The 21472-nt window shown below is 46.2% G+C and overlaps 1 protein-coding gene across 1 annotated transcript; it reads left to right on the top strand.

Moving 5' to 3' along the window:
• The first annotated feature begins 1114 nt into the window (after positions 1 to 1114).
• On the top strand, positions 1115 to 16005 carry LOC118381794 (uromodulin-like). Its single transcript, XM_052503729.1, has 12 exons — positions 1115 to 1264; positions 1732 to 1832; positions 2035 to 2113; positions 9725 to 9818; positions 9909 to 10433; positions 10550 to 10636; positions 10774 to 10961; positions 11061 to 11218; positions 11417 to 11658; positions 13551 to 13710; positions 15714 to 15789; positions 15905 to 16005. Exons 1-10 carry the CDS (start codon positions 1115 to 1117, stop codon positions 13574 to 13576), a joined length of 1650 nt encoding a protein of 549 aa, XP_052359689.1. The 3' UTR covers positions 13577 to 13710; positions 15714 to 15789; positions 15905 to 16005.
• Positions 16006 to 21472: the final 5467 nt, after the last annotated feature.

Here is a 21472-nt window from a genome sequence, read left to right as displayed (position 1 = left end):
CGGCCTTCCACTTCACCTGCCTCCTCGAGTTTCTTTTTTTGTGAAGAAGAAGGATGAAGGTCTGAGCCCGTGCATTGACTATCGAGGTATCAACCAAATCACCGTGATAGAGTCAATGCACATGGCGTTCTTCTTCACAAAATTGGATCTCAGGAGCACTTACAACCTGGTGCATAACCAGGAGGGGGATGAGTGGAAGACTGCATTTAGTACCACCTTAGGTCACTATGAGTACCTCATGCCATACGGGTTGATGAATGCTTCATCAGTCTTCCAGGCATTTGTAGACGAGATGTTCCGGGACCTGCACGGGCAGGGTGTAGTGGTGTATATCGACGACATTCTGATATACTCCGCAGCATGCACCGAGCATGTGTCCCTGGTGCACAGGGTGCTTGGTCGTCTGTTGGAGCATGACCTGTACGTCAAGGATGAGAAGTGCCTGTTCTTTCAGCAGTCTGTCTCCTTCCTAGGGTTACGCATTTCAGGGGTGGAAATGGAGAGTGACCGCATTTCAGCCGTGTGTAATTGGCCAACTCCCACCACGGCAAAGGAAGTGCTGCAGTTTCTAGGGTTTGCCAACTACTACCGGAAGTTTATCTGGGGCTTTGGTCAGGTAGCGGCTCCCATTACCTCGCTGCTGAAGGGAAGACCGGTGCGCCTGCAGTGGGTGGCTGAGGCGGACAGGCTGTTGGTCACCTGAAGGCTCTGTTTACCTCGGCTCCCATGCTGGCTCATCCGGATCCCTCTTTGGTGTTCATAGTGGAGGTGGCTAGTCCGAGGCTGGGATAGGAGCCGTGCTCTCTCAGCGCTCGGGTACGCCACCAAAGCTCCGCCCCAGTACTTTCTTTTCAAACACGCTCAGCCCGGGGGAGCAAAGCTATGATGTGGGGGACCGGGAGCTGTTGGCTGTTGTCAAGGCTCTGAAGCCGTGGAGACATTGGCTTGAGGGGGCTAAACACCCTTTTCTGATCTGGATTGACCACCGCAATCTGGCGTGGTGAGGAGACTGAACCCTCGCCAGGCAAGGTGGGTCATGTTCTTTACCCGTTTTGTTTTCACCCTGTCCTACCGACCAGGTTCCCAGAACGCCAAGGCACACGCACTGTCCCGGATGTATGACACAGAGGAGCGGTCCATGGATCACACTCCCATGCTTCCGGCCTTTTGCTTGGTGGCACCGGTGGGGTGGGAGCTGGACGCGGATATTGAGCAGGCATTACGCACAGAGCCCACTCCTCCCCCAGTGTCCAGCTGGGCGTCTGTACGTTCCGTCTGCTGTCCACGACCGTTTGATCTATTGGGCCCACATGTCACCCTCCTCTGGTCATCCTGGCATCGGTCGGACAGGAACGCTGTCTTAGTGGGAAGTACTGGTGGTCCACCTTGGCCAAGGACGTGAGGGTTTATGTTTCCTCCTGCTCGGTGTGCGCCCAGTGCAAGGCCCCTAGGCACCTGCCCAGAGAGAAGTTACAGCCCTTACCCGTTCCATAACGGCCGTGGTCGTACCTATCGGTGGCTTTCCTCACAGATTTTCCTCCCACACAGGGCAACACCACGACCTATGGCCCTACAGACTGTGGAGGCCCTGTTTACACACGTCTTCCAGCACTACGGGTGCCTGTGTATATAGTGTTTTCACCCCGAGAGTAACGGGCAGGTGGAGAGAGTAAACCAGGATGTGGGTTGGTTTCTGCGGTCTTATTGCCAGGGCCGGCACCTTGGCATTAGATCCAGATCGAGGCTCTTGCAGTTGACGAATGGTTTATGTGCTCAGAGGAGACCTGGGACGCCACTCATGTGCACCTGCAACGGGACATGAGGCGTCAGAGGCAAGTGCTGATCGCCACCGCAGTGAGGCACCGGGTCTGGCTCTCGACCCGAAACCTGCCCCTCCACCTGCCCTGCCGGAAGCTGGGTCCAGCGGTTTGTGGGTCCATTCAAAGTCCTGAGGAGACTGAACGAGGTTTGCTACAGGTTACAGTTTTCCCCAGATTACCGTATTAACCCCTCGTTCCATGTGTCTCTCCTCAGGCCAGTGGTGGTTGTTCCCATCCAGGAGTCTGAGGTGCGGAGGTTCCTCCGCCCCTTCTGGACATCGAGGTGCCCCGGCGTATGTTGTTTGAGCCATACTGGACTCGAGGCGTCGGGCGAGGGGCCTTCAGTACTTCGTGGAGTGGGAGGAGTACGGTCTGGAGGAGAGATGCTGGGTGCCGGTGGAGGACGTTTTTGGACCCTTCATTGCTATGGGATTTCCATCGTCTCCATCCGGATCGCCCTGCGCCTCTTCCTTCGGGTCGTCCCCGAGGTCGGTGTCAATGCGCGGCTCGGGGGTACTGTCACAACTTCCGCCGAAGTCAGTCCCTCTCCTTGTTCAGGCGACATTCGGCGGTCAACGTTAACTGCCTTCTAGCCATGGCCTATCCACTTTTCATTTTCCATGTGTATTATCTTTGCTTTACACACCTGGTTTCAATTCCCCAATTATTGTGGTAAAGAATGGTAACGAACATCTAGCCACTGAGAGCGCCCTTACCTGCCGATCTATATATTACATCTCCGTGGTCTAGCATGGGTAGGATGGTCATTTGAATCAGGGATAGTTTGGCAGCTGAGGGGAAAGCGGAGTGATTACGATAGAGGAAACCAAGTCAAGAATTGAACTTTAGCCTGCAGCTTTGATATGTGCTGAGAGAAGGACAGTGTACCACCTTGTCACGCCTGTTCCCGCTCCCCCTCTCTGGTGCTCGAGGGCGCCAGGCTGTTTTGTTCCCTGCATTGATGTCGTTAAACAACATAATAACTCTAAATCATTCAGGAATAAGCCAGCCATGAAGCTTAAGAAGTTTTGAAAATGTATTATTTAGGGTATATTAAGTTATATTAAGCTATTAAGCTTTACTCCACTCCAGACGACGCTTTGAATTGAGCATGGTGATATTAGGCTCGTCCATGAAAACCAGGAGGTTGGTGGCACCTTAATTGGGGAGAACGAAGCCATTTTTATGTGGTTGTTTACCTGCCATTTGGTTTCACTGGCCATTTGGTTCCACTGGCCATTTGGTTCCACTGGACATTTGGTTCCACTGGACATTTGGTTCCACTGGCCATTTGGTTTCACTGGACATTTGGTTCCACTGGCCATTTGGTTTCACTGGACATTTGGTTCCACTGGCCATTTGGTTTCACTGGCCATTTGGTTCCACTGGCCATTTGGTTTCACTGGACATTTGGTTTCACTGGCCATTTGGTTCCACTGGCCATTTGGTTTGACTGGACAATTCGTTACACTAGACATTTGGTTTCACTGGACATTTGGTTTCACTGGCCATTTGGTTTCACTGGACATTTGGTTCCACTGGCCATTTGGTTTGACTGGACAATTCGTTCCACTGGACATTTGACTCTGAACTTGATGGGCTGATAAAACCATGGTGTGCCAGTAAGGCTAGCCAATTAGATAAGTTAGTTAATGTTTAGAGACTGTTGTGTTTTGCTGTGTTGGCATTTATTTCCCTTTAAGAGCAGGGCTGTAGCCTGGGTCAACATTTTATTGGTTGCTGATAAGAAACATGTGGTTGGCATTTATTACCCTCAGAGCACTTAAGAAGAAGAAAAGGGTCGTGTTTGAATACCCATACTAGCGTTCACCATACTTAAACTGTATACTATGTACTCATCTTCGCATACTATTTAGCGCGTACCATTTTGTATGCAATATAGGGCCCCACAGTGGAGGTGTCATAATACACATAAAACCTTGCGGTCAAACAGGGAAATGCAGGGAAATACGCCTTAGATAACCCTTTAATTCCACCTCCCACACATGCGGTGACCTCACCTGGTTTAAATTATATTTTGAGAGACAATATCTCTCTCATCGTCACTCAGTGCATAGGTTTACCTCCACTGTATTCACATCCTACCATACCTTTGTCTGTGCATTATGCCTTGAATCTATTATACCTTGCCCAGAAACCTGCGCCCAGTTCTCTTAGCCTTTAGCCGTACCCTTATCCTACTCCTCCTTTGTTCCTCTGGTGATGTAGAGGTTAATCCAGGCTCTGCAGTACCTAGCTCAACTCCCATTCCCCAGGCGCTCTCATTTGTTGACTTCTGTAACCGTAAAAGGTTTCATTCATGTTAACATTAGAAGCCTCCTCCCTAAGATTATTTTATTCACTGCCCTAGCACACTCTGCCAACCCGGATGTCCTAGGTGTGTCTGAATCCTGGCTTAGGAAGACCACCAAAACCACTGAAATTTCCATCCCTAACTATAACATTTTCCGACAAGATAGAGCTCCTACTTATAAAATCCACATTTCCAGAAACAGGTCTCTCACTGTTGCCGATTGCTATAGACCACCTTCTGCGCTCAGCTGTGCCCTGGACGCTGTCGTGTCTTTGGCTATGCTGGATTAAGTGATAGGACATGCTATTCTATAAAATAATGTATCTGTAATTAATATTACATGATTAAGCTAATCAGGTAAATATAATTAACTAGAAAGTCAGGGCACCACGAAATAATGTTTATAGAGCTGTTATCTTCAGAATAAACTCTTAAAGACCTAGTAATCTTTTACATCAGTAGGAGTCAATATTTAATAGTCACTTTATTCAGTCTCATCTGAAAGTTGTAAATTCTTGGTTATCTTCACGAACCCTGGCTAACAAGTCGAATCAGCAATAAAACATGTGGTTTAATTATTTATTTACTAAATACCTAAATAACCACACAGAATTACATCTACACTGAATGGATCATACATTGATTACAAATGATGTCATAACGGGAAACGTCCCTAGTGGATGGAACAGATATGATGGCTGGTTACACAAAGAAAAGGGGTTGGGTTTTGAATGAAAGAGCGGGAAGACTGAGGAACAAAGGGAGAAGCTATGCTATCATAAATACAGAATCTTATGCATTCTAAATAACACCCATTTGAAAAATGCGCTTCGGTAGATTGGTCGTAGATAGAAGGCGGGGTGGTCCAGCATGGATCTCTGGTCCTCTGAAGAATGTCTGGTGGTGAACTGGAGCGTGGTAGAATGGATACTCTGTCCATCCTCTCCTAGCCCACGTCTACAGTTGCTGCGCTAACGCAACGGCTAGGAGGTTTCTCTATGACAAACCGTTCTCTCATTTAAGACGCTAAAATTACATTTAATCTTTTCACAAATAGTTTCATATTTAAACATTTAAATTGCACAACAATTCCATATGAATCTGATAACTAGAATGTGTAGACTTTCCAAGACACAGTTTATGTCGTCCTATCATCAGTAATAATGTCTCAGACGCCAACTGATCTGACATTATATTCATTAAGTACCAATGCATATTTTCAACTGGTTGGATTACCGAAATATGGTTCATTTTGCCACCTTTTGATGTTACCAGACTCTCTATGTTAACAAAGGGATTTTCAATAGTCACATCAGTAGACTAGAGAGGAGAAAGGGGAAAGGAATGTATGGGGGTCATAAACCTCCCCCAACAGGCCAACGTCATGACAACAACATATGTGAATTGATTGCCCCCCATCTTTCTTCAGAGCTCGTGCTGTTAGGTGACCTAAACTGGGACACGCTTAAAACTTCTTTGGGACTAGGGGGCAGTATTGAGTAGCTTGGATGAATAAGGTGCCCAGAGTAAACTGCCTGCTACTCAGGCCCAAAAGCTAGAATATGCATATTATTAGTAGATGTGGATAGTAAACACTCTGAAGTTTCAAAAACTGTTTGAATGATGTCTGTGAGTATAACAAAACTCATAGGGCAGGCAAAAACCTGAGAAGAAACACACTATATATATTTTTCTATTGTATTCTTGACTGTATGTTTGTTTATTCCATCTTTGTGTTGCACTGCTTTGCTTTATCTTGGCCAGGTCGCAGTTGTAAATGAGAACTTGTCCTCAACTAGCCTATATGTTTAAAATAAAGGTGAAATACATTTTTTTTAATTAAATGGCAAGGTGCTGAAGCTCATTCGCTGGGAATTCAAATTGTAGTACTCAAAATAGCCTCACACAGCTTCCCAAAAACAGTCACTTTCAAGCTAAGAATTTAGTAGATAATTGAGGTAAAACAGTTGTTCTGCTCATAGATGATCCTCTCTGGGATAGGGGGCAGTATTTTCACATCCGGATGAAAAGCGTGCCCAAAGTAACCTGCCTGCTACTCAGGCCCAGAAGCTAGGATATGTAATATGTTTCTAAAACTGTTTCTAAAACTGTTTGAATAATGTCTGTGAGTATAACAGAACTGATTTGGCAGGCGAAACCCCGAGCACAATCCATCCAGGTATTCTTTGTTTTAGGTCAACCTGTTTTCTATTAGGTTTCTATGGCAAGCTCGTTTTAATAGAAATATGCTTGCAGTTCCTATGGCTTCCACTAGATGTCAACAGACTTTAGAAATTGGTTGATGTTTTTCCTTTGAGTAATGAAGAAGTAGCCCTTTCCTTTCTGGGTGTATAGCCATGGGGACTGTTTTGTTTGGGGTGCGGGACCTGAAGCTCGTTCCACTTTGATTTTATCCGCTTTTGAACACAGTTTATCCCGTCTAAAATGTTATCGATTATTTACCTTTTATAATACCTAAAGTTGGATTAGGAAAGTTGTTTGAAATGTTTGGACCAAGATTACAGGTAATTTATTAGATAACTTGTAGTCATGTTGGGCGAGTTGGAACCGGTGTTTTTCTGAATCAAACGTGTCAAATCAATGGACATTTTGGGGATATAACAACATAATTATTTGAACAAAATGACCTTTTATGATCCTGTCCTCAGATAATTGCATGGTTTGCTTTCGCCGTAAAGCCTTTTTGGAATCTGACACTGTGGCTGGATTAACAAGAAGTTAAGAGGTTTAAAAAAAATGTACGTACTCAAGTTCTGTAGCGTTTCTTTAACTAAAACACAGCAAATAAAAATGTGCATGCACAGAAACACATTTAGGGTCGGGAATACTAATCTAAATAAAAACTTGTTTTCGCTTTATCATTATGGGGTATTGTGTGTAGATTGATGAGGGAAAATTAAATGTTATGCATTTTAGAATAAGGCTGTAACAACATCTGGAAAAGGGAAGTGGTCAGAATACTTTAATATTGTACTCTGTGCATTACTCTTTATCAGTGTTTTGTTCTGGTTGTATCAGACATGAGTATCCTCGTAAAATTAATTTCCTCATTTCCGTCATAAAATGTTTGGCATGGAGCAGAAGTGGTTTGTTTATTCACGGGTATTAACTATGTGGCACTAAAGTGATTTAGGTCAGTGATTCTTAACCAGTGGGCCCAGGAACACTACCCTGGAAGGCCTCGATGCATTTACAAGATTGGATATCTTGCATTTTGAAATTGAAATGTGTCTTGCACATTTAACGCAACCCTTCTAAGTCAGAGAGGTGCGAGGGGCAGCCTTAATTCACATCTACGGCATTGGCACCCGGAGAGCAGTTGTTGTTGGGGGTTAACTGCCTTGCACAGTGGCAGAAGTAAAGGTTTCAAGTATAAGGTTAAAGTGAAGCAAATCAAAGTTACACCCACATTTTTTACATAAAACCGATCACAACTGATCAGAATTCCAAAGTCAGACATAATTGTTTTCAGAGCCTGCCTGTTGGAGCTGAACGTGCAGAATGCCCCACGTGTAGGGAATGCACGCTGATCAGTAATGCTCGCATGCTTAGCGGCTAATGTTAGTTAGCTCATGCTAGCTAGTGAGCTAGCATACGGACTCGGTAGCAGGGCAGGTTCTCTTAATGACATTGGTGATTGTGGGTAGTTCCGAAGTTATCTGAAAATAAGTTAATACATATTTAAAACCCCAAAACATATATATTTTTGGAGTTATAGGTAACCTGATTGTGACTACAACTAATTACTAAGTCTTTGACCACACTGTTACTTTGGTGAGAGTAAAAACTCCTGCTTCTTACCATATGACCATCTAGGTCAGACAGTTGTTCAGAGTATATGACAGTTAGGGTCGGGGCTGGGAAGCAGGGCTCCATCAGGATGGAGAGCACCACAAGTCTCCTCAGAGAGGGAGCTTCAATAGATGTTTTATTCTTCCCCTAATCGTCATCTTACCCTTTTTGTTGAAGATGGATCATGGGTGGAATTAGGGAAGGGGGACCAGGGCCGACAGGACAGGAAAGCCTGTGCAGATACATTGGAGGGCGGGTCACAGGAAGAGTGGTCACAGGTTGGGAGGACACAGGTAGAATGGGATTAGAGACCATAGAAGAAAGTCAAGCACGTGGCCCTGGTCTAAGCTGCCTCTGGAGTATATGCATACTGCTGCAACACCAAGACTACCAGTCCCTGGCACACTGTCTTTTATTAAAGAGAGATAACAAAGAGATAGACAAGCCTTTCATTTAGTTAACTTTGTAGTTTGAGGTCAGGTTAAATATTGCTTTGCTACAATCTGATGACCCCAATTTATTGTTTCCCAGAAACGATATACAATAGTGATGATGTCATACTCCACATCACTGTCTGGAACACACTCGTAGTCCTGGCAGGGTTTATAATGTCAGAAAAACAGAGAGATTGACAGTTCACATCATCAAAGCACACAGGTAAGTTTACAAGTTTCTTAGGCAATTGATAGTATTCATGATAAGTTTAGTGGTCTCGTGTACTTTAAAACTAGCCATGCAACCAAATCTGGAGCTTAATTAAATGTGTCTTTTAGAAGTGAAGTGTGCATTCAAGTTGTACACTATTGATTAACCTTTTACTGCATTGGGTAAATCAGGGTCACACAAAGTGTTTCTTGGTAGTCTTAAATATATCTACTTTGAAACCAAAGTATCCACCTCACACACATGGTTATGGGCTTATAAATTTAAATAACACACCTGTACCATGTCAGATATAGAGTTGAAATGTATTCAATTTTGAGTTTGCTTCCCAATATTACACTTTATATATAGGTACATCACATAAGACTGAAATATAGCAAAACTGTTAGACATTTTAAGATTAAAAAAAATCTTTATTAATTATGAAAAGTATTAATAACATTTCAAAGGTCCTTTGAAGGTCCTTTGACGGCAGGAAAGGGATACTGTTACATGTTGTGCTTCAAGAAATATGTGGAATATGTAAAAGAGGAGTCATAAAATTCTTTCCACATTTCTCTGTTTTGTTAGGAAAAGGATTACATCTGGTTCTTTACACCTCAAGGCATGACGAGCAGTAACATGGGTCATCCTCTGATAATGCCAGGCTTACTACTTCTAATGCTGATACCTGCCATCACAGCTGATAGCTCCGGTAAGGTTGAACAACATGCAATTGAGTAAGTGCATCTAGACAAGATTATCTACGTTAACATCTTAACATCCTGTATGGGATTTTGTTATATTTGATTTGACAATTCATTCAAAATACATTCTATGTTGCTCCAGGCAACAGGTACCCAAAATAGTTTAGAGACATACACAAAAAGTAAAGACTTGATTCCGTTGTGGTCTCCATATTATTGTTACTTGTATTTTTTTACTGTTCTGTTGCTGTACTGTCCCGTAGCGGTCTCTAAACTCCTTGATATTAGCCATGGCTTTAACTCAAGGAAAGTCAATAGTAGTTGTTTCCTTCACAGGTTCTGTCGTCACCAGCTGTGAGGCATGCCACCCTCATGCTACCTGTCTTGCCTCTCTACTCAACAATGAGGTTGAGTCTTCCTCATTCAAGTTAGTCACTTGCAACTGTAAACCAGGCTTTGTCGGCAACGGCATCACCTGCTACGACCTCAAGCTCTGCGCTGGCGGCTCCTGCTGTCATCAAGGTTACAGCTGGTCAACGGAGTTAGGCTGTGTGGACGTTGACGAGTGTTCCCTCCCCAGACCAACCCTGCAGCCCTCCTCAGGTCTGTGAGAACACCCCGGATCCTTCAACTGCTTGGTGCCTCCTGAAGACGACCTCCACTCCAGTCCTGGTGACTCCCGTTCAGTGCAGTTTCAGTGCGGGGGGAGACGGTGTCCAGTGGGAGAGGACTGTATCAGTGTTGGTGGAACGTCCCTCTGTGCAGACCCCTGCCTGCACTACACTGTACTGAATGATGCCTGGCGTTCCACCACCAACAACGGCAACGTTAATGGCGAGCATTGCGACCAGAGCATCAACTGGCAGGGCTGGTATCGCCTGTTCCTTGGGGACACCAGTGTTCAGATGCCAGAGAGGTGTGTGGAAAGGTACATGTGTGGAACCGCTGCCCCCATGTGGCTCACAGAACCTCATCCCCAGCTGTTAGATGGGGTGGTTCAGAGGGGTGTCTGTGGACACTGGTTCTCAGAATGCTGCCGTTTTAGAGAAAATCCCATCCATGTTAAAGCCTGCTATGGAAATTACTATGTCTACAAGTTTGTCCCTCCAACACAATGCAACTTGGCCTACTGTGCAGGTATAGTACAATGATCGTCTCTGATTCTTAAGGACGACAAGAATATTTAAGATGTCTGGAATGCACTCCAATTAGTCACATCAAATCTATTACCCCTCTCCCTCCTGTCCTTCTAGATGTCAACACCAAGGTGTGTTCTACATGTGGAGTATTTGACGCCTGTGTGAGTGATGATAAGATCAACTGGAGGTGTGAGAGGAAAGGTGAGTGTTAAAGAATAACTAAATAAAGAGGTGTAAATATTGTCCCAACAGAGACACCACAGCAAAGATCAGAAGTGAATCCATATATCTTTGTTTTGTGTGTTTTTGTTTTGTAACATTCTGTGTTTTTTGCTGAGCTCTGGAGCTGGTCTGTGGGCCTAACTTCATACAGGTGGGTCTTCAGATGGTTAACCTGGAGGCCGGACGCCTGGATCCTTCCTCTGGTCACCTGGCCGACCCCAGTTGCTCCGCCCACCAGGAGGCTAACGGCACGGTGTGGTACCAGGTGGAGCGAAGGGAGGGACGCTGTGGAAACACTCTGGAGGTGAGAACACGTTACCTCAATTTGTCCCAAAAATGGATGCACTGGAGGAGTATGCATGTATTACATCTATCTTATGACCTTTTTTTGTCTTTTCTCCAGACCAACAGCACCCATGCTGTCTACTCCAACAGCTTATTTGTTTACCCATTAAATGCAAGAAACGAGTCTCTCTCCCAACCCCTGAGCATTCCATTCTCCTGTGCCTATCCCCTGGAGACAGAGAGCAGCCTGGATGTGGCCATCAAACCCTACCTGCTGTGAGAAATAGGATTGAGTATTTTTGTAGGACGGTTTGTTTTGCATTTCCTCATCATCATCTAACTTCATCATCAACTCAAGCTGTCATGATGAGCTACATTTAGTCTTATCATTCCATGACAGATCTGACTTCCAAACGTCAGTAACAAGGATGAGTCTGTCTCATATCTGGTTGCTTCATGTTCACCTCTCGACAGGACGGAGGGTGGAGTTTCAGGTTTAGGTGCCAAGGCCGAATCCTTCATGTCTCTGTATCGAAACGCCAACTTCACAGAGGCGTACCCACCTGGAGAAGTCCTCCTGCCAGTGGGCTCTGCCTTGCACGTGGGCGTGTCTGTGGACGAGACATACGACCAGTTAGTGGTGGTGCTGGAGAATTGCTACGCGACTCACACCCCAACTTTGATGATCTTATGCGATACGTCCTTATTCAGAACAGGTCTGTCTGTGCCTTCTTGAGTTGTGTCTGACCATTTACTAAAACTATTTTTCTGTATGAATATTTAAATATTTATTTCCCAGCAGCATATCACCCACTGCTGGCTGGCTTCTGAAGCTAAACAGGGTTGGTTCTGGTCAGTCCCTGGATGGGAGACCAGATGCTGCTGGAAGTGGTGTTGAGGGCCAGTACGAGGCACCCTTTCCTCTGGTCTAAAAAAAAATATCCCAATGCCCCAGGACAGTGATTGGGGACATTGCCCTGTGTGATGTGCTGTCTTTTTGATGGGATGTTAAACAGGTGTCCTGACTCTCTGTGGTCACTAAATATCCCATGGGACTTATTGTAAGAGTAGGGGTGGTAACCCCGGTGTCCTGGCTAAATTCGCCAGGTCGTTGCTGTAAATGAGAATGTGTTCTCAGTCAACTTACCTGGTTAAATACATAAAATACTAATTGTATTCATACATTGAGTTATTCCACATTTTGTGTTACAGCCTGAATTCAACATGGATTAAATATGTATTTGTTTCACCCATCTACACACAATAACACAGAATGACGAAGTGAAAATGTGCTGTTTATCTGTGCACATTTATTGAAACTGAAATACAGAAATATCTCATTTACCCCCTTGAGTAAATACATGTTCGACTCACCTTTGGCAATGATTACAACGGTGAGTTTTTCTGGGTAAGTCTCTAAGGGCCTTTTTTTTTTTTTTTTTTCTGGGTAAGTCTCTAAGGGCCTTGCACACATAGATTGTACAATATTGACACATTATTATTTAAAAAATCCATATTTTAAAAAGTCCTTCTTCAGGCTCTGTCAGGTTGGTTGTTGATCATTGCTAGACAAGTCTTGCCATAGATTTTGAAGCTGATTTAAGTCAAAACTTTAACTAGGCCACTCAGCAACATTCAATGTCATCTTGGTAAGTAACTCCAGTGTATATTTGGCTTTGTGTTTTATGTTATTGTCCTGCTGAAAGGTGAATTTGTCTCCCTGTGACTGTTGGAAAACAGACTGAACCAGGTTTTCCTCTATGATTTTGCCTGTGTTTAGCTCTATTCCGTTTCTATTTATCCTAAAACCTCCCCAGTCCTTGCCGATGACAATCATACTCATAACATGATGCAGCCACCACCATGCTTGAAAATATGACGAGTGGGTCTCAGTGATGTGTTGTGTTGGATTTGCCCCAAACATAACAAGTTGTATTCAGGACGTAAAGTTAATTTCTTTGCCAAATGTTTTGCAGTTTTACTTTCGTGCCTTATTGCAAACAGATTGTATGTTTTGGAATATTTGTATTCTGTACAGGATTCCTTATTTTCACTGTGTGATTTAGGTTAGGATTGTGGAGTATCTACAATGTTCTTGATCCACGCATCGTTTTCTTCCATCACAGCCATTAAACTAACTCTAACTGTTTTAAAGTTACCATTGCATGATGAAATCCCTGAGCAGTTTCCTTCCTCTCCGGCAACTGAGGAAGGATGCCTGTATCTTTGTAGTGACTGGGTTTATTAATACACCATCTAAAGTGTAAATAATAACTTCACAATACTCAAAGGGACATAACTTGATAAGTAGATTTTTACTTGAATTTATTAAGGCTTGTCATAACAAAGTGGTTGAACACTTATTGACTCAAGACATTTTAGCTTAACATTTTAACGAATTTGTAAACATTTAAAAAATATATATTTCCACTTTGACATTATGGGGTATTGTGTGTAGGCCAGTGAAACACAATCACAGTTTAATCCATTTTAAATTCAGGCTGTAACACAACAACATATGGAAAAAGTCAAGGGGTGTGAATACTTTCTGAAGGCATTGTATTTAATAGAGTTTTTCTATGCTCTGCGTGAAATTATTCTGTCACAGGTGCCCTAGCGACCATCATCAGGTGAGGGTGGAGGAGAGCGGCTCGTCTCTCAGGGCTCGCTTCTCTGCTCTGCTGTTCCTGTACCAGGGGGACTACCGGGATGTCTTCCTGCACTGCAGACTCAGCCTGTGTGACCAGAGGAGCTCCTCCTGCACTCCGGTTAGTCCTCAACTCATCTCCCTCTCTCTAGTCCTACTGAGTGTGTCGCTGATGTCTCCCTGATGTCTCCCTGGTGTCTCCCTGGTGTTTCTGCATCAGGGTCTGGTCTCTCCCTGGTGTTTCTGCATCAGTGTCTGGTCTCTCCCCAGTGTTTCTGCCTCAGTGTCTGGTCTCTCCCTGTAGTTTCTGCCTCAGGGTCTGGTGTCTCCCCAGTGTTTCTGCCTCAGTGTCTGGTCTCTCCCTGGTGTTTCTGCATCAGTGTCTGGTGTCTCCCTGGTGTCTCCCTGGTGTTTCTGCCTCAGTGTCTGGTCTCTCCCTGGTGTTTCTGCATCAGTGTCTGGTGTCTCCCTGGTGTCTCCCCAGTGTTTCTGCTTCAGGGTCTGGTGTCTCCCTGGTGTTTCTGCCTCAGGGTCTGGTGTCTCCCTGGTGTTTCTGCCTCAGTGTCTGGTCTCTCCCCAGTGTTTCTGCCTCAGTGTCTGGTGTCTCCCTGGTGTCTCTGCTTCAGTGTCTGGTGTCTCCCTGGTGTCTCTGCTTCAGTGTCTGGTGTCTCCCTGGTGTTTCTGCATCAGTGTCTGGTGTCTCCCTGGTGTTTCTGCCTCAGGGTCTGGTGTCTCCCTGGTGTTTCTGCCTCAGGGTTTGGTGTCTCCCCAGTGTTTCTGCTTCAGTGTCTGGTGTCTCCCTGGTGTTTCTGCCTCAGTGTCTGGTGTCTCCCTGGTGTCTCCCTGGTGTTTCTGCCTCAGTGTCTGGTCTCTCCCTGGTGTTTCTGCCTCAGTGTCTGGTGTCTCCTGGTGTTTCTGCCTCAGTGTCTGGTCTCTCCCTGGTGTTTCTGCCTCAGTGTCTGGTGTCTCCCTGGTGTTTCTGCCTCAGTGTCTGGTGTCTCCCCGGTGTTTCTGCCTCAGTGTCTGGTGTCTCCCTGGTGTCTCCTGGTGTTTCTGCCTCAGTGTCTGGTGTCTCCCTGGTGTTGCTGCCTCAGTGTCTGGTGTCTCTCTGGTGTTTCTGCCTCAGTGTCTGGTGTCTCCCTGGTGTTTCTGCCTCAGTGTCTGGTGTCTCCCTGGTGTTGCTGCCTCAGTGTCTGGTGTCTCTCTGGTGTTTCTGCCTCAGTGTCTGGTGTCTCCCTGGTGTTTCTGCCTCAGTGTCTGGTGTCTCCCTGGTGTTGCTGCCTCAGTGTCTGGTGTCTCTCTGGTGTTTCTGCCTCAGTGTCTGGTGTCTCCCTGGTGTTTCTGCCTCAGTGTCTGGTGTCTCCCTGGTGTTTCTGCATCAGTGTCTGGTGTCTCCCTGGTGTTTCTGCATCAGTGTCTGGTGTCTCCCTGGTGTTTCTGCATCAGTGTCTGGTGTCTCCCTGGTGTTTCTGCATCAGTGTCTGGTGTCTCCCTGGTGTTTCTGCCTCAGTGTCTGGTGTCTCCCTGGTGTTTCTGCATCAGTGTCTGGTGTCTCCCCAGTGTTTCTGCCTCAGTGTCTGGTGTCTCCCTGGTGTTTCTGCCTCAGTGTCTGGTGTCTCCCTGGTGTTTCTTCATCATTGTCTGGTGTCTCCCTGGTGTTTCTGCCTCAGTGTCTGGTGTCGCCCTGGTGTCTCCCTGGTGTTTCTACTTCAGTGTCTGGTGTCTCCTGGTTTTTCTGCCTCAGTGTCTGGTGTCTCCCTGGTGTCTCCCTGGTGTTTCTGCCTCAGTGTCTGGTGTCTCCCTGGTGTTTCTGCCTCAGTGTCTGGTGTCTCCCTGGTGTTTCTGCCTCAGGGTCTGGTGTCTCCCTGGTGTTTCTGCCTCAGTGTCTGGTCTCTCCCTGGTGTTTCTGCCTCAGTGTCTGGTCTCTCCCTGGTGTTTCTGCCTCAGTGTCTGGTGTCTCCCTGGTGTCTCCCCAGTGTTTCTGCCTCAGGGTCTGGTGTCTCCCTGGTGTTTCTGCCTCAGTGTCTGGTGTCTCCCTGGTGTTTCTGCCTCAGTGTCTGGTGTCTCCCTGGTCTCTCTCCTCAAGGTCAGTTCTCTCTGACTGTCTTTGGTCTCTCTCCTCAGAACTGTGGTAGAAGAATATCCCGCTCTGTCTCCACCTCGGCCTCCCAAAAGCCCCTTACCATCGGACCAATCACCTGTGAGTATTTTTGATATCATCACACTCACCTCAAAGTAACTTGTGAGCAGTCATACACACACATACACACACACCCCTCACTAGTAACCTTCTCTTTGCACTGTTTGTCTTCTAGGGACCAAAGGGCCAGAGTGAACCAAACAGCACTGCAATGGGACAGCAGAGAGCTTCTGTATCTTAATGATTATTAGATAATAAAGTGAAACTTTACTATTATATCAGTCTTGTGTCATTATATCAATGTATGTTCTCTGTTATCTCTTGGTCTGGTCTGTTGGCGAAGCAGAGTTAGGGTTACAGATGTTAAATCTTAATTTGATCACCTTGTTGTTGCAGGAAATGCACATGTCTCATGTATTCAAAGTTTAAAAAGGCATCTAAAGTTTGTAATTTCCACTTGAACATTTCAGACTTAATTTGCTCTAACTAAAAAAATATCAACCCCTACAAAAGTGTCAATTTAAATATAAGCCACACAATAATTAGTATTTCCTGTTGCTGCGGTATTATTTTCCTGCTGTGAGAAACTGATCAAATTAAGATACAACACCTGTAAACAGAGAATCTGATATAATTTAATCTTGTTCCTGTCTTTTATTTTCTTTATTATTTTCTACTTATTGTTTCTGTAATGTGCTCTGTGTGTAGAGGAGTCAGGTGCAGGACAGCAGATGTGAGTAAATAAACGTAATTTACTCAAAATAGACAAATATAATACAATAAAGCGAGCCCACATAACGGACCGTCTTACATACAAACAATTACTCACAAACAAACATGGGGGCAGAGGGTTAAACAATGAACAAGTAATTAGGGGATTGAAACCAGGTGTGTAAGACGAAACAAATGGAAAATGAAAAGTGGATCAGAGGTGGCTAGAAGGCCGGTGACCTCGACCGCCGAACGCCACTCGAACAAGGAGAGGGACCGACTTCGGCGGAAGTCGTGACAGTTTCACACTTAACTTGACTAAACAGCAGGATCTAAAGCATTGAGGGTTTGCTTCCTTCTTCATCAAGTAGACTTCCTGATATGACCATATTTGGTTTTAGGCTCGTTGCTAAGGTGTTGAGTATGTTATTTACTAAGGCTTAATGTTATTTGTATTCCCTTATGGAGACATTTTTTGATGGAGACATTTTTTTAAGCATATGCCAACTTCATACTCATGGATTCCCAGGGACTCTAAACATTAAATACCAAGCTCTCAAATTGTTCAGGCATGTAGAAGTGACTTAACACTAAAACAAATAGCAAAACTTGCTGTATCGTCTATAAGCCATAGAGAGAGGGATAATGCCTGTGGAACACTATGGCTCCGTTTCAAATGACACCCTATTCCCTATTTATGGCACCCTATTCCCTATTTAGTGCACTACTTTTGACCATCTTAGTAAACAAAAGTAGTGCACTATATAGGGAATAGGGTGCCATTTGAGTCTGTGTTTAGATGAGTGGGAACAGTTCACCTTTCCCTCAGTGTGAATAGTTGATATGATGTCATCATGGTGACAACTGGCTATTGTTGGTCATCTAGAGCAAAGAGAAAAGGGTTTGGAATAAGACAAAGGGATCAGGTCAGATCTTTTCTTGTTATTCATCCGCTGATTCAGCGTGACTAAATGGAGATGTATTACGTGAGAGTTGAAACAGGCATATCTATAGTACAAACAGAAGACAAAAAAATTAAAGATAAAGGGAACAATGTCAAGAACACTTAGAGGTAGCCTATCTGTCAGCACGGCACAGTTGAAACAGGCATATCTATATCACAAACAGAAGACAAAAAAAAAATGATTGATAAAAATGGGACAATGGTTATCCAGCTAGGGTGTATCCGAAAGCATGGCCAGGTCGAAAGAAGCATATATACACTGCTCAAAAAAATAAAGGGAACACTTAAACAACACAATGTAACTCCAAGTCAATCACACTTTTGTGAAATCAAACTGTCCACTTAAGAAAGCAACACTGATTGACAATAAATTTCACATGCTGTTGTGCAAATGGAATAGACAACAGGTGGAAATTATAGGCATTTAGCAAGACACCCCCAATAAAGGAGTGGTTCTGCAGGTGGGGACCACAGACCACTTCTCAGTTCCTATGCTTCCTGGCTGATGTTTTGGTCACTTTTGAATGCTGGCGGTGCTTTCACTTTAGTGTAGCATGAGACGGAGTCTACAACCCACACAAGTGGCTCAGGTAGTGCAGCTCATCCAGGATGGCACATCAATGCGAGCTGTGGCAAGAAGGTTTGCTGTGTCTGTCAGCGTAGTGTCCAGAGCATGGAGGCGCTACCAGGAGACAGGCCAGTACATCAGGAGACGTGGAGGAGGCCGTAGGAGGGCAACAACCCAGCAGCAGGACCGCTACCTCCGCCTTTGTGCAAGGAGGAGCAGGAGGAGCACTGCCAGAGCCCTGCAAAATGACCTCCAGCAGGCCACAAATGTGCATGTGTCTGCTCAAACGGTCAAAAACAGACTCCATGAGGGTGGAATGAGGGCCCGACGTCCACAGGTGGGGGTTGTGCTTACAGCCCAACACCGTGCAGGATGTTTTTCATTTGCCAGAGAACACCAAGATTGGCAAATTCGCCACTGGCGCCCTGTGCTCTTCACAGATGAAAGCACGTTCACACTGAGCACATGTGACAGACGTGACAGAGTCTGGAGACACCGTGGAGAACGTTCTGCTGCCTGCAACATCCTCCAGCATGACCGGTTTGGCGGTGGGTCAGTCATGGTGTGGGTTGGCATTTCGTTGGGGGCCGCACAGCCTTCCATGTGCTCCCCAGAGGTAGCCTGACTGCCATTAGGTACCGAGATGAGATCTTCAGACCCCTTGTGAGACCATATGCCGGTTGGCCCTGGGTTCCTCCTAATGCAAGACAATGCTAGACCTCATGTGGCTGGAGTGTGTCAGCAGTTCCTGCAAGAGGAAGGCATTGATGCTATGGACTGTCCTGCCCGTTCCCCAGACCTGAATCCAATTGAGCACATCTGGGACATCATGTCTTGCTCCATCCACCAACGCCACATTGCACCACAGACTGTCCAGGAGTTGGTGGATGCTTTAGTCCAGGTCTGGGAGGAGATCCCTCAGGAGACCATCCACCACCTCATTAGGAGCATGCCCAGGCATTGTAGGGAGGTCATACAGGCACGTGGAGGCCACACACACTACTGAGCCTCATTTTGACTTGTTTTAAGGACATTACATCAAAGTTGGATCAGCCCGTAGTGTTTTTCCACTTTAATTTTGAGTGTGACTCCAAATCCAGACCTCCATGGGTTGATAAATTTGATTTCCATTGATAATTTTTGTGTGATTTTGTTGTCAGCACATTCAACTATGTAAAGAAAAAAGTATTTAATAAGAATATTTAATTCATTCAGATCTAGGATATGTTATTTTAGTGTTCCCTTTATTTTTTTGAGCAGTGTATATAGTACATACAAACAACAGAAAACAGATTGAAATACTGCACAGTTGAAACAGACATCTACAGTGCAAACATAAGACAAATAAACTGATTGAAAAACTGATGGAAGAGGGTGGAAATGACATTAAAACAAGGGTGTTGGCCTATCCAATAGCACCAGCAACCCATGACACATGGTCTTTATAACAGAGCCCGAGAGGTAAGAAGTCAGCCAAATGTTAAGTGGTTCTCTGGGATATTGTGAGGCATTATTTACCTCATTAATCACACGGTGTTGACCTAATGCCACCCACCCACCAGCCACCAGCCACCAGCCACCAGCCACCAGCCACCAGCCACCACCCACCAGCCACCAGCCACCACCCACCACCCACCAGCCACCCAGCCACCCAGCCACCAGCCACCCAGCCACCAGCCACCAGCCACCAGCCACCACCCACCAGCCACCCAGCCACCAGCCACCACCCACCACCCACCAGCCACCAGCCACCCAGCCACCAGCCACCACCCACCACCCACCAGCCACCAGCCACCAGCCACCAGCCACCCAGCCACCAGCCACCAGCCACCCAGCCACCAGCCACCAGCCACCCAGCCACCAGCCACCAGCCACCCAGCCACCAGCCACCAGCCACCAGCCACCAGCCACCAGCCACCCAGCCACCCAGCCACCAGCCACCCAGCCACCAGCCACCAGCCACCACCCACCAGCCACCAGCCACCCAGCCACCACCCACCAGCCACCAGCCACCCAGCCACCCAGCCACCAGCCACCAGCCACCCAGCCACCAGCCACCAGCCACCAGCCACCAGCCACCCAGCCACCACCCACCAGCCACCAGCCACCCAGCCACCCAGCCACCAGCCACCAGCCACCAGCCACCCAGCCACCCAGCCACCAGCCACCAGCCACCAGCCACCAGCCACCACCAGCCACCACCCACCAGCCACCAGCCACCCAGCCACCAGCCACCACCCACCACCCACCAGCCACCAGCCACCCAGCCACCAGCCACCACCCACCAGCCACTTGCCACCAGCCACCCACCACCCAGCCACCAGCCACCAGCCACCAGCCACCAGCCACCAGCCACCAGCCACCAGCCACCAGCCACCAGCCACCCACCACCCAGCCACCAGCCACCAGCCACCAGCCACCAGCCACCAGCCACCAGCCACCAGCCACCACCAGCCACCAGCCACCAGCCACCCACCACCCAGCCACCAGCCACCAGCCACCACCCACCACCCACCAGCCACCAGCCACCAGCCACCCACCACCCAGCCACCAGCCACCAGCCACCACCCACCACCCACCAGCCACCACCCACCAGCCACCAGCCACCAGCCACCAGCCACCAGCCACCAGCCACCAGCCACTAGCCACTTGCCCTGTCACTTAATTAGTTTGAAAACATCCATTGTATCTGCCGCCACCCAACAGAGCATATAGACTTTACCTTAACCACACCCCAGGGTTTTATGGTTATGCATTCCTTACATTTCAACGATGATACAGATGTAGGATCGTAATTTGAGCCAGTTTGCTACAGAAGGAAAATAATCCTGCAGCAACAGAAAATGTGAATGACTACGTGGATTATAATTAGGGGTTGATACATTTTTGTAAAATAAAATCAAGTCTGATATTTCTGAGTGGAAATGACAAACTTTAGAAGCCTTCTTAATACACTGGGAAATGTTCAGCAACAACAGAGTGATCAAATTAAGATGATACTGTAGTTGGGATCTATAGTTGTCATTCAACCTCTTCCACACTTATTGTTAGTCTGAAATCCAGTCAGTTTTGTCTGACATTTCACTCCTTTACTCAGGGTCATTGCCAAACAGTTTATCATGACAAGGAGTGGAATGAGAGCTGAAAAGACTGGGACCCAGGCTAAGGTCTTGTCCCTGGGAATATTGCACAATGTGACCTGCTTCCCCCCCTCCCCGATAACCAGTGTATAAATGCCTCGTTTACAGGTGGTTCCAGCAGTCAGCATCAACATTTGGTAAGTCAGTACTCCTCTCAGATCACTATTCATACTGTATGGTTAAACAAAGTTATTTTTGGTTTGGTGAAATTAATATACCTGCACTGAGTTTGAAATGTTATAATATCCTCCAGAGAATGTGTGTCCATGCTTAATATCTATTATTGTATTAGATGTTATAATATCCTCTAGAGAATGTGTGTCCATGCTTAATATCTACTATTGTATTAGATGTTATAAT

This window comes from Oncorhynchus keta, unplaced genomic scaffold (genome assembly GCF_023373465.1).
Source record: "Oncorhynchus keta strain PuntledgeMale-10-30-2019 unplaced genomic scaffold, Oket_V2 Un_contig_17738_pilon_pilon, whole genome shotgun sequence".
Taxonomy (NCBI): domain Eukaryota; kingdom Metazoa; phylum Chordata; class Actinopteri; order Salmoniformes; family Salmonidae; genus Oncorhynchus; species Oncorhynchus keta.
The sequence above is the reverse complement of the archived record's forward strand: the minus strand, read 5'-3'. Positions and strand labels throughout refer to the sequence as shown.